The sequence below is a fragment of the Orycteropus afer genome, unplaced genomic scaffold (assembly GCF_000298275.1).
Source record: "Orycteropus afer afer isolate SDZICR_OR568_19922 unplaced genomic scaffold, OryAfe1.0 scaffold00018, whole genome shotgun sequence".
Classification (NCBI taxonomy): domain Eukaryota; kingdom Metazoa; phylum Chordata; class Mammalia; order Tubulidentata; family Orycteropodidae; genus Orycteropus; species Orycteropus afer.
The window spans coordinates 18,911,027-18,923,160 of record NW_006921605.1 but is presented as its reverse complement, the minus strand read 5'-3'; the positions used below and the strand labels follow the sequence as shown (position 1 = coordinate 18,923,160).

At 53.9% G+C, this 12,134-nt stretch overlaps 1 protein-coding gene across 1 annotated transcript; it reads right to left on the bottom strand.

The window, feature by feature from the left end:
- Positions 1-340: 340 nt before the first annotated feature.
- On the bottom strand, positions 341-10,204 carry SMARCD2 (SWI/SNF related, matrix associated, actin dependent regulator of chromatin, subfamily d, member 2). Its single transcript, XM_007959729.2, has 13 exons — positions 9,989-10,204; positions 5,138-5,322; positions 4,910-4,952; positions 4,668-4,790; positions 3,715-3,870; positions 2,150-2,245; positions 1,907-2,008; positions 1,601-1,762; positions 1,332-1,429; positions 1,009-1,144; positions 709-831; positions 472-573; positions 341-394 (listed from the first exon to the last, which is right to left on the bottom strand). The coding sequence occupies exons 1-13, from the start codon at positions 10,202-10,204 to the stop codon at positions 341-343; spliced, it is 1,596 nt and encodes a 531-aa protein (XP_007957920.1).
- Positions 10,205-12,134: the final 1,930 nt, after the last annotated feature.

Below are 12,134 nucleotides of genomic sequence, written 5' to 3'. Positions count from 1 at the left end.
CATGCAAACCCAGCAGCCTTTGGTTCTGAAATGTCTCAGTTACAATGTCCCAGCACAGCCTCCAGCAGTCCTACCTGGGCCTGCCTGCAGGGGGCAGAGGAGGCATTTGTTATGAACCCAATTAAAGCCAATGCATAAAGTAATAAGGCTTTGGGGATCCAAGCAACAAGGAATCCTACCACTACATTTATGAAACTAAAGTTGGGGGGTAGGAGACATTCCTCACCCCATCCTTATCCTACGTGTCGGTGGCCCAGCCAGGACCCAGAGGGTGGTCCCCTTCCGGGCTGAGCAAGGGATGGCTCCAGAGCTGGGAAGAAAGGTAAAGCTCCCTGAGCAGTTAGGTCAGGCGAATTCCCAGCACCTGTTCCAGTTCCTGCCTGCGCTGCTGCACCTGGAGAGGAGAAGGGTGGCAGCAGCTCAGGCCTCAGCTTCTCACATCCAAAGGAGAGAAACAGGGTGGGGCCTCACCTTAGCAAAGATATGCCTCCCCACTGCTTCCTGGGCCCAAGGCTGGTGGTAGAAAGCAGCTCGTCTCTCCTCCTCAGGATTCCCAATCACATCAGTGATGATCTGCACAAAGCCAGGAGGAAAGCCAGAGCAAGATTCCCACCCCTGAGCCAGTCAGCCCTGGAGCCCCAAGGATAGTGATGGGGCGGGGGGAGCCACCCAGAGCTTCACGTGGAAGCTCAGGGAAGAGCACCACACCTTGAGGTCCCGGCGCTGGGAACGGAGCCATTCCTGGATGAAGTCCTGGGGGTCAGTGCTAAAGCTGAGCATGAAGTCCCTCTGGGTCTTCAGCTGGTTGATGGACTCAATGGTCTCGTGGATCTGGGGGAAAATGGTGCATGTGTCACACTGACCCCTTTCCCTGAAGGGTCTGTTCCCAGGCTGAAGCCCAAAGGACGGGCAGAGGCCCACCCAACTGCAAGGCACTAAGTGTAGGGCAATGCCTTGGCAGCCTGCCCACCCCCACCCCAGAGGAAGGTGTGGAGACAGAAGGCCCACCTTGACATCAAGGGAAGCGATCTCCTGCTGGTTGGTGGTAGAGGCCAGAAAATTGCTCATCTGGGCCTTTAGTGGGTCATCCACTTCCACATCAATGTCATAGCAGGCAGTTTTCTTCTGGTCATTAGGGTCCACACTAGAGAGAGTAGAAAAGAGGAAGAAGAACATGGCTGCAATCATTCACCCACCTGGGCCGAATCTGGGGCCCGTTCTGTGCACATGACTGGGAAGCAAGAAACCAAACCTGCTTTTCTTCAGCTTTAATACCTGGCAAAGAGGATCCGGTTCTTAGAAAAGCCCTTGTATCCCTTCCCTCGGTTTACCTAATGACATGATTGATGACAATGGGGTCTGGATGCTGCAGCAACCCAGCCAGCTTCATGGGGATCTCGGAGAAACGGAGTCGACCACAACTGAAGATCTGCAGAGAACCAAAGGCTCGGTGATGCCTCTAAGGGCACCAGGAGGACAGGGACCATGCCAGAATAAAAAAGGCAGTGGACTGAAGAATGTGACTGAGAACAAGCCTGGTGGGGCTCTAGAGCCATGAGCAAGGCAGGGCCTGAGTGCTGGGGCATGGCTTCCAGCTCACCTGGCGGAAGTAGCGGTTGCAATTGATATACTCGCGCTCATGTCCATCTTGCAGCTGGTTGTGTTTGATATAAAGCCACAGGGCCTGCATGATGGCGGCCCTCGTCTGTGTGTGCACTCCCAGCAGCCTTGCCAATCGAGGATCCAACTTGTACTGGGGAGGCTGGGGATGGGACAGAGGGGAGTCAGAGAAGGGCTGATTCCTTATAAAAAGTAGAACAAGGGAGAGACAGGAAGGGTTGAAAGAGGAGCCTGTCCCTTCCCCTAGATGAATCTCAGCCTAGATACAACCCCAGGCATTTGTCACCTGATGATCCAGCATGAGTAGAAGCGTGCACTTGACATTGAGGTCTCCAGGCCGTTTTACCTGGAAGCCATCTGTCTCCTGGGTGGTGGGCAACCGGTGCCACTGGCAGGGAAGAGGAAGTGGATGTGAACACACATAACTGGTCCTCCTGAGAAACTGGGTCATGTCACTGCCCAACAAGCACATCCTCCTGTGCTCTGTCCTCGAGCCTCCTTTCTCCCCATGCCCTAGGTCCACACTCACCTCCACCAGGTGGTTGTCAGGCCCATACAGCTCCTTGTCCAACTCGATGACGAGGCTCTTAAAGAAGGAAGAAAATTTCCTTTTCTGTTTGCTGGGCTGGGGGTTACAAAGGGGTGTGAGATGGGGAGCCTTGCTGAGCTCCCTCCTCTCTTGAACCCAAAGCTGTGCTAAACCCAGAAAAACAGGTGTATCATTTCAGCCTAGAGTTAGGGTACTGAGGATTTTAGGGCCCCAAAGGGAGCAGTCGGACTCTGGGAAAAGAGATTGGAGGCAAAGGGCTCTCCATGCAGCTCTACTACTAGGCAATAAGCAAAAACTCAGCCAAACCCACTGCTGTCAAGCTGATTCAGACTCATAGCAACCCTCTAGGACAGAGTGGTGGGGTGGTATTGAGTGCCGTCGAGTTGTCTCCGACTCATATGTACAGCAAAACAAAACACTGCCCAGTCCTGTGCCAGCCCCACGAACCTTGCTATACCTGAGCCTGTTGTTGTAGCCACTGTGTCAGTGCATCTTGTTGAGGGCCTTCCCCTCTTTAGTTGACTCTCTACTAAGTATGGTATCCTTCTCCAGGTTATGGTCCCTTCTTACACATGACCAAAGTAAGTAAGACGACGTCTAGCCATTCTCGCTTCCAAGGAGCACTGTGGCTGCTAGGACAGAGTAGAACTGCCGTACAGAGTTTCCAAGGCTGTAAATGCTTACAGATGTGTACTGCCACATTTTTCTCCCACAGAGTGGCTGTTGGGTTCAAACCACCAACCTTTCGGTTAGCAGCCCAGCACTTAACCGCTGTGCCACCAGGGATCCTTGAGACTCAATTAGAAAGGGAGCCCCTGGGTGGTGCAAAAAATGTGTTCAGCTCACCCCTGTGGCTCAACTTTCAGCCAAGTGATAAACAGCCCTCCGAGGTGAACAGTAACACCAGGGAGGTACACCTTGGAACGACCAACCATACAAGATCAAACAGCAGCATTTGCCCAGGAATAAAGCTCAGAAGGCAGGAAGGGGTGGGAAAGAAGGATGAAGGGAAATGATAAACACAGGGAGAAAGTGGGAAGAGTGCTACTACATTGTGGGGACTGCAATCAATGTCACAAAACAAAATGTATAGGAACTGCTGAATGGAAAACCAATTTGCTACGTCAAGGTTGACCCCAACCACAATAAAAAGTTTTTTTAAAAAATATGTTCAGCTGCTAACTGAAAGGCTGAAGGATCAAGATCATCCAGAAGCATCGCAGAAAAAAGGCTTGGCAACCGACTTCTGAAAAATCAGCCTTCGAAAACTTTATGAGCACAGTTCTACTCTGACACACATGGGGTCACTACACGTTGGAATGGCCAGGACAGCAGCTGGTATTTGATGGTGGTACCCCTTCCTCAAGACGCTTTACTGCCATCTGCAGGAAATGGTTGTAATGACATACAAATCAACCTCTCTCTGGCTTGGAGCTGTGCGAAGCATCACCACCAGCAGCACCTTCCCCCCGTAGCAGCATGTCTCTGCCCCATTTGAAGCCCACACAGGCCCTGCCCTCCAGACACCCCTTTTCCCAACTCACATCGTCCAGCAGTTTGCCCTCCACTCGGAGTTCCCAGGAAGCCACCTTGTCCCCTGCGGGGGTTCCCCCTGGGGTCCCTGAAGTTCCTGCACTGTCACTGTCAGCCTTGCTGGGGCTGAATGTGTTGGAAATATAGATCCGAAGCTTCCGCTTTTGCTAAAATGAGAAAGACAATCAACTAGAGGTAGACCACTCTGGAAAACAACGCTCCCAGTCTTCCCATATTCACTCACATAACAATCAATCGTATGTTGACCAGGGACCTGGCACCTTGCTAGATCCTGGGAACTGGAAGTAGAAATGCCCAGTCCTAGCCTTTAAGGAGCTCACGATTTTACGTGGGTAAGAGCTGCACGACCAACAATCCCAAAACAATGGGACTGGTGTATGACAGAGGTGCGTATAGTTTCTAACAGGCAACCAGAAGCCTTCAGTTCATATTTTAAATTAAACGCAAACACCATCATGGTGCCGAACTATCTGGGCCTCCTGGAAAGGGTTCACCACTCTGGAGATTATTCCAGATTACTGTAATTAAAATAACAACAACAAAACAGTTCTCTAGGGATAGGGAGGGAGAAAGGAACTATAAGTATCTACTCTCTAGACTAGTAACTTTCTCATTTTTTAACACAATCCCTAAGATAACACATTTTAAATCTGGACCCAGCATCCACATATACATATACTTATATATATAAATATCTGAAAGAAAAATCTCATATAATACTCATCTCTACTACATGTGAAGTATTTTGTACTACTTTATTTTCATTTAAAAAATATGCTGGCCTCAACACATTGAACTGAGTTCACGGCTCAATATCAAGCTGTATCCTGAAGTTTGAAAAATCCTCTCTGGCTTAATGCATATCCTTGCTCAGTCCCTGGAAAGCAAGGCTGAGGAGGACAGAGGGCGTGGGAAGGTCAGGGGTGGTCAAGGCTGCATATACCGTCAGAGGCTTCTTAATGGCCTCCTGGATCTCCATCCGCTTGCGAGCAATGGTCTGGTCCAGCTTCCGCTCAAAAGCCAAGAGATCCATGTACGCCTGAGACTCGGGGACAAGCTCCCGAATCTTGAGGAAAGGAGGAGGGAAGGGGGATCTGTCAGCAGACCTGGGTCCTTCCTCCTTGGCACCCCCCACCCCTAGCCATCCATCAGGCAGGCCTCCAAGGCGCCCCTCCCAATACTCACTCGCTGAGGTAGAACCTTATCCGCCATCTTCCTCCTCTTTAGCCTGGGGAGGACAGAAATCCACTTAAGAGGACCAAGGCCCAAGAGATTCTCACCTTCCCCCTCACCACCTCATCCACCCTACAGTGCCCAGGACCCTCCCCCAAGATAATCAGAAGTCTTCCTCAGTCATTGTAGTTCTTAGGGTAGAAGGAAATCCCCAGGGTGGGAGAAACAGGAGGGTCTTACCCCCGGCGCTGGGCAGGCATCGGGGGCTGGGGCTGGGGCACAAGCAGGCGTTTTCGGAATGGGTCCATCATAGCTGGTGGCATGCCAGGTCGAAGTGGGGCAGCTGTGCCAAATGGGGAGCCAGTGGGGGGTCCCACCTGCAAGCCAGCCATGGGCATCCGGCTCCCTGGTGACATGCCAGGCCGCTGGGAGAAGTGAGCCACAGGTGGGGTGTAGATCAGTGGCAGGGCCCTCTGGGGCCCAAAGCCCACTCCCTCCATCCCTCTCCTCAGCAGGTCTGCCCTGAGCAGTCCACTGCAGAGCCCAGACAGGAGTGCCAGGAAGGGAGACAAAGGAGAGCAGGTGTCGGAAAGCAGAAGTGTAAACCATACCTGTCCCGCCCCCTTCAACTGCCCTGGCAGTCATGCCAGCGAATGAGGCAGGAGCAGGCTTGCCAGAGCCCAGGGTGGGAGGAGAATCCTGCCCGTGAGCAGAGGGCCTAGGGAGCAGCTCAGGGCCCCTCACCTGCTCCAGTCCCAGCATGCTCTGGGGCCCTCTTGGGGCCTTCAGATGGCCCGCTGAGCAGCGCCATCCTTCTTCCCCGGCTGGAGGGAGAGGCTGAGGACACCAATGCAGGAGGCATGAGGGCAACGTCCTAGTGGCCAGGGCAGGTGTGACATAACCAGGCTGACGCCTTGTTAAGGTCTCCCTGAGACTCAAGGGCATAGCCTCCATGCATAACCCATCGCCAGCCTGGTGGTGCAACTGAGGTGGCAAAGCACTCTAGCAGGCTGGCACGCCCATCGGCAGTGGCACCCAGGTGAGCCAGCTGCAACAGGATGGCTTGCAGTGTGTCCCAGCTAGGCAGCCTCCGCTGGGAGTCCAGAGACCATCTGGCCACCAGATGGCTCCTTCCCACAACCTAGAACCGGACCCTTTGCTCTCTTGCCATCCTACTACCCTTCCCTACCCCCTACTCCCAAGCCAGAAGACCCCAAGAGGGAAGCTATGGCCCATGGGAGAAAGAACAGCTGGCACCTGGCCTCTGCCCATGGTCCAGACACCACCTGGCTGTCAGGGCTGGCTCAGGCTCAACATAACCCTTGCAACCCCAGGGAGGAGAACGGGGATATGGTTATCCTGATATGCAAGGATCAGAGACTTAGGGTCAACAGCAGGAATCCAGGTGATAGAAGTGGCTTCCTTAGAAGCCTGCAGGAATACCCACTGGAGGCTCAAGTCCCCAAAATTTCTGTGGAGCCCATCTGGGCGTCCCTTCCACCCCCCCTGCTTTCCCTAGGCTGCTGCCTGCAAGGCCTGTTTGGCAGCTCTGCCTTGCACATGCTGTCCCTGGCAGCTTCACAGGGCTGGCCCCAGGGCGCAGATTATGCAACCAGCACAACCAGCCAACCAAGCCAGCCTGGGGGCTGGGAGAGGGGGGCAGGCACCAAATCAAAGGACCCACCACCACGGAGAGGACATTGTTCCCTCATCTCTTGTTGTTTGTTATGTGCTGTAGACTTGGCCCAACTCATAGAGACCCCTCCTTGGGCTTCCGAGGCAGTATCACTACAGAAGTAGGATTGCCCAACCTTCCTTCCGAGAAGTGGCTGGTGGGTTTGAACCGCCAGCCTTCTGGTTAGCAGTCAAGTGCCTTAGGCACTATGCTACCAGAGCTCCTAATTCCACATTCCCATCACAGAGGATGGAGTCTTGACCAGGAGCAGAGATGGAGAGCAACCTGAGCCTGAGACCTGGGAAAGGAGAGAGGAGCAGACTGGTAGGGGGCAGCTTGGAAGAACGGAGAGTTAAAGGTGAGGGACTCTGGGGCCTTGGGAGTCCTGCCACAAGTCTCTCCCCATCAGGAAGAAGTTCATCTGAGCTGCTGAAAGGCAAAAGACAGCCTCTTTCTCTGCCTTAATGAGCCGTGGCCACAGCTGTAAGCCTAGGTCCCAAACATCCCAGACTTGTGTTTTCCCAGTGCCTGAGCCCAATGGGAGGAACAAATGAAGCAGTGAGCCCTGTGCTCCCCAAGAAGCTACTCACTAGGGTGTTCACAAAACCTCCTTGAGTACCATCCACCCCTCCTGAGCAGGTGTTCAGGTAACAGGAAGTCCCAAGACAAGAGACACAGGCAGGGCCTGCAAGAGGCTCCACCCAGACATCTGCTCCAGACTTCCCAGGCTCAGAGCCCAGAGCTCACCCAGGGCCCAGGGGAAGGCTGCAAACACAGCTCATAAGTCCTACCTTAGTCCTGCCAAGCTCCATACCTAGGCTTGAAAGCACCAGTAACTCCTCCCTCTTCAAAAAAAAACAACCCAGGAATATCAAAAAAAAAAAAAAAAAAACAACCCACTAACATAGCCCTGAACTCTCAGCTCTGGGCTTCCCTAACTCCTTGCCTGCAATCCAACTAAGCAGGCTTGACTTCATCCCCTGCGCCCCAGAAGCGTGCAGTAACCTCCTCTCTCCATATTCTAAGCTTGGCTTCACCACCATCACCACCACCACCACCACCACCACCACCACCAAGACAGCAGGGACAGGAGCTGTGGGCCTCCAGCTGAGGAATCTTGGTTGGGCTCAGGAGAGCTCCTTCTTCACTGTCCCAAGCTGTGACCTTGGTGTTCCTGGCGGCTAAGCCTAAGGGCTTTGGTTAGAAGAGAACATGGCCCCCAAGAGTAACGTATTCTGATCTCTGGAGTGAACCCAGTAATCCGTGGTGTGAGTGTAAGTTTCTGATTTTCTGGTGTTTTGAAGCTCCTCCTCTGACCGTAATCCACAGTTAGAACCAGTGTCTGGAAGGAGGTGGCTCACCAGTTGGCTTCCCTCATTTTCCCAGTCAGGACCTCAAATCCCTGCCCTTCCAGCTTACCTCAGGAGCCCTAACAGACAAGAACTCGTCTTGCTCCTCAGACCTCATGTCCCTTTTCCTGGAAGTCATACAACTTCACTTGGAAAGAGGGCAAGCAGATCTTACTGAACTCATCAAGGTGACCTGGGTTCTCCCTCTCTCCATCTATGGGGGGTTGGGAAGCCCCAGGAAGCAGAGGGTCAGTGCCATCCCCTAGTTCCCCACCACAAAGCCCAGGTCACTCAGCCAGCCAGTTCAGCCTTGCTGCAGTCCCAAGGCCACTCTTCACAAAACCTTGTGGTATCGATCCTAGAAGGGGCTTTCCCAGGTGCACATCTCCCACGGGGTGCATGCCCAAGCAAGCAAGGGAACTGGAGAGGCTCCTATTGGCTTCCAGGTCTCTCCCAGGCTGAAGCCCCACAGGGTGAGTCACAGTCCAGGTCTAGCTAGCAAGCCCAAGGGCTGGAATAGCCCATGCAGAGACTCCTCAAGGCCACCAGGTCCACAAATCCCCAAGGGGGAGGGCCAGGTAGGCAACATGGACCCCAGCTGGAGACCTTGGGACAGGTCAATCCATACCCAGACCTTTTGTTTTCTTTTTGGGGAGGAAGAGGGATGAAGCGTAAGAAACACTGTTCCCAGTTAACCATTCCTTTAGAAAATGAGGGTCCTGCCCATACTCCACCCCAGGACCTCCACCGAGTGACGTGAGGAGGGGACAGAGGAAGCCCCAGTGCAGACCTTGGGAGATCTGTAAGAAGCCAGTGCCCAATGCTGGGGCACATGGGCTGGGATATGGCAATGTGAAGCCTAGAAGGCTAAATAAATGAAAGTGGAGAGGTGGCAGGTAAAAGGATGGACACTATTCCCAAGCGTTCTGGGGCGACCTGAAACAATGGACCAGGAACTGATGAGCCTCACAGCAGGGTCAGACAGAGTTCTCACACACTGACCCTGAGGATCCAGCCTCTGCCTCTCAAGGGCCTTGGGAGTTGCAACCTTAGAAGCTTCCTTCCCAAACTCCACAGGGGTCAGGGCAGTAGAATCCTTTGAAGCGACTCTCCCAGCTCCTCCAGCCCCAAACCAGCAGCAGCGCTCAGCGTAATTAACTCCTGGACACACTATGACAACAGGCACGGTGCCAAGGAGAGAGTCAGCCTGTCACAGAGCTGGGCTCTTCTTCCTCAGCCTGGCCACCACCATCTCTGATCTAACCCAGAACCACCCCATGCAAAGGCTCCGGGCCTGACCCGGAGTAGTCTCCCTTTGCTCTATCCTCAGCCTCCCACACTGGTGGGAAGCCAGACTCTTCTTCCTCATTAGCAGCTGGGAGCCATCTCAGAACACTGCGGGCCAACAGGACAAGGCATGCTAAACTCTGCCAGTTCCGGACTAGAAAAACCACCGCGGACTTGAGGTGGGACTGAAGCCAGCGCAGTGAAACCCTGGTTTCTCAGTCAGGGCCCTCGAGACTCCCCTTTTCCAAAACTTTCTCATCATTTCCCAGGAACCCATCCATCCCAGGATCTACACAAGACTTCTCAGACCCCTACATTCCCCGGCTATTACAGCTCCTCCATCTCTCAGTTACTCGATTCCCACTCAAAGCGACACCGTAGGACAGAGCAGAACTGCTCCATAGGGTTTCCAAGCCTGTAATCTTTATGGAAGGCGACTACACATCGTTCTCCCGCGGAAAGGCTGGTGCATTCGAACCGCCGACCTCTCGGCCGAGCGCTTTAACAATGCGTCCAGGGCTCCTCAACGGAAACCCCATACCCTACCAACCGCGTCAAACCTTCCACCCCACAGACTCTCTTACCCTTTCCCCCAACTCCTCCACCACCACCCGGCCGCACCCTGAGGGTCTCTGGTCTTGTCCTCCACATCTCCCGGGAGCTCCCCGTGCAGGGCCCAGTGCTCTCTGCCCACGACACTCTTCCAGAGCCCTCACCCGGCGCCCTTCTGCCCCTGCCTGGGACGCCCTCGCGGCTTTACCCGCCCAGCCGCCTCCTTACCTGGTACGGCGATGCCGGGCCCGCGGGCCCCATGGGACGGAAGGCGGCGGTCCCGGGGCCCCCTACGCCTCCAGCCGGTCCTGGTCCCCTGAGCGCCGATCCCGGGAGCATGCCGGGTCCCGCGGGGGGAGGCGGCGCCCCCAGGGCCGCGGCCACTGCGCCGCCGCCGGGGCTCAGTGGAGGCAGCGGGAACCCGCCCGCGCCACGACCCGACATCGCTCCGTCCCGTCCGGCGGTGTTGCGATCCGGACTCCGGGCTTCGCGCCGAATCCGCTCCGCGGTCCGTTCTCCGGGACTTTCCGATGTAAATTCCGGGTTCTGCCAATCCGGATTCTGGGGTTTGTTGATCCTGGTTCCGGGATTTCCTAATCCAAGTTCGCGAGTTGCTCACTGACCCGGTTTGAGCTAGAGCCGATCCTGATTCCGCTCCTATATTGGAAATTCCGGATCCGGGATCTGCTACGCGCCCGCCTGCCGCCCCCGGCCGCCGCAAATTTGGCCGCCGGCTCCCAGTTTACCCAGAGGCTGCAACTAACTCCCTGCCCCGCCCAACGCAGCTCTGCACTAGGCCCCGCCTACATCTAGCAACCCAATGCTAGGACGCCTCCTCAAATCCCGCCCCTCGCGAGACCCGCCCCTAGCAGGCACCGCCCCTAACCGCCGGCCTCAAAGCCCCGCCCAGACGCCTTGGCCCGGCCTTTCCCCGGAGGGGCGGGAGAGGAAGCGTCGCCCGGAAACGTGAAGCCGGGCGCGGGGTTAGAGGTCGAAGGTCACATAAGGCTGCCACACTATCTGAGATAGTTGCTGCTGGTTCCCCGATGTGTCCGTGTCACGCAATTACCCGGCTATACTGCATGTAAATAGTTTTGTCAGTTATCGTTTCTACATTCTCAGCGTTAAGGAAGAACCTCTCTGGGGCAGAGGAACAGCTGCCAGCTCGACTTTTTATATAAAGCCCTTCCTGATGGCTCAGAGCTGCCAAAGGACGTCGGCGGTTCCAAACTCGATCCAGTTGTGTGAAGGGTTGGCTTGGCTAAATGCCGAGTTCCCGAGCATTTTAACAGGCCCTAGCCTTACTTTAAGGAAGTCCCATTACTTGACTCCATTTGAAGTTTTTCTAGGCAAAGAAAATTTGTACTATGAAAAATCTCCCTGAAGTTTAGTAAGGTGTTTCTCCTGTATTTACAGCTCTTCATTTTTCAAAAATGCACGGAGTTTATGACCTGGGGTCCTCCCCTGATACAGACCAGTACTTCTCAAGCTTTAACGAGCATACAAGACCCCTGAGGATGACATTAGAAATGTTGATTATGATTCAGTAGCACTGGTGGTGCAACAATTAATCACTTGGACTCTAACTGAAATGTCTGCAGTTTGAACCCACCAGTGGCTCCATGGAAGAGAGATCTGGCGATCTGCACCTGTAAAGATTGCAGTTGAGGAAACCCTGTTTGTCATTTCTACTCTGTCACATGGAGTTGCCAGGAGTCAAAATTGGCTAGATGACATCTAACAACAGTGAGGTCTGGGGAGGGCCCAAGAGTCTGCATTTCTAACAAGTTCCCGAGTAATGCTCTTGCTACTCAGACAACACTTTTGAGTAGTCAAGGTAAGAGGCTGTTTTGGCTATTTGGCCCTAAATCTCAGCTTTTATGTTTCCACCCCAACCAAGTTGATTGCACCCTGGCACCCTTGATTGTGTTTATAATACAGCCCTCCAATCCTTTTTATGGATTAGTTTTGCTGATTAGTACTTCCTTGTATCTTGATTCCAGATATAAATTCTGTCTTGCTGCTCCCTCCCTAAGAGCTCTGGTAGCGTAGTGACTAAGGCGCTTGACTGCTAACCAGAAGGCTGGCGGTTCATACCCATCAGCCACTCCTCAGATGGCAAGTTGGGCAATCTACTTCTATAGTGATACCACCTCAGAAACCCAAGGAGGGATCGCTATGAGTCGGGTCCGACTCGAGGGCACATAACAACAACAACAACAGCTGCTTCCCTGCCTGTTGCTTCTCTCAGAGCTTCCTCTCTTATTTCATCTTAAAAAATCGGTTTATCTGCCAGTCTAGGGACCAAAACCAAAAACTCATTGCCGTCGAGTTGATTTCCACTCATGGTGACCCTTTAGGACAGAGAATCAGC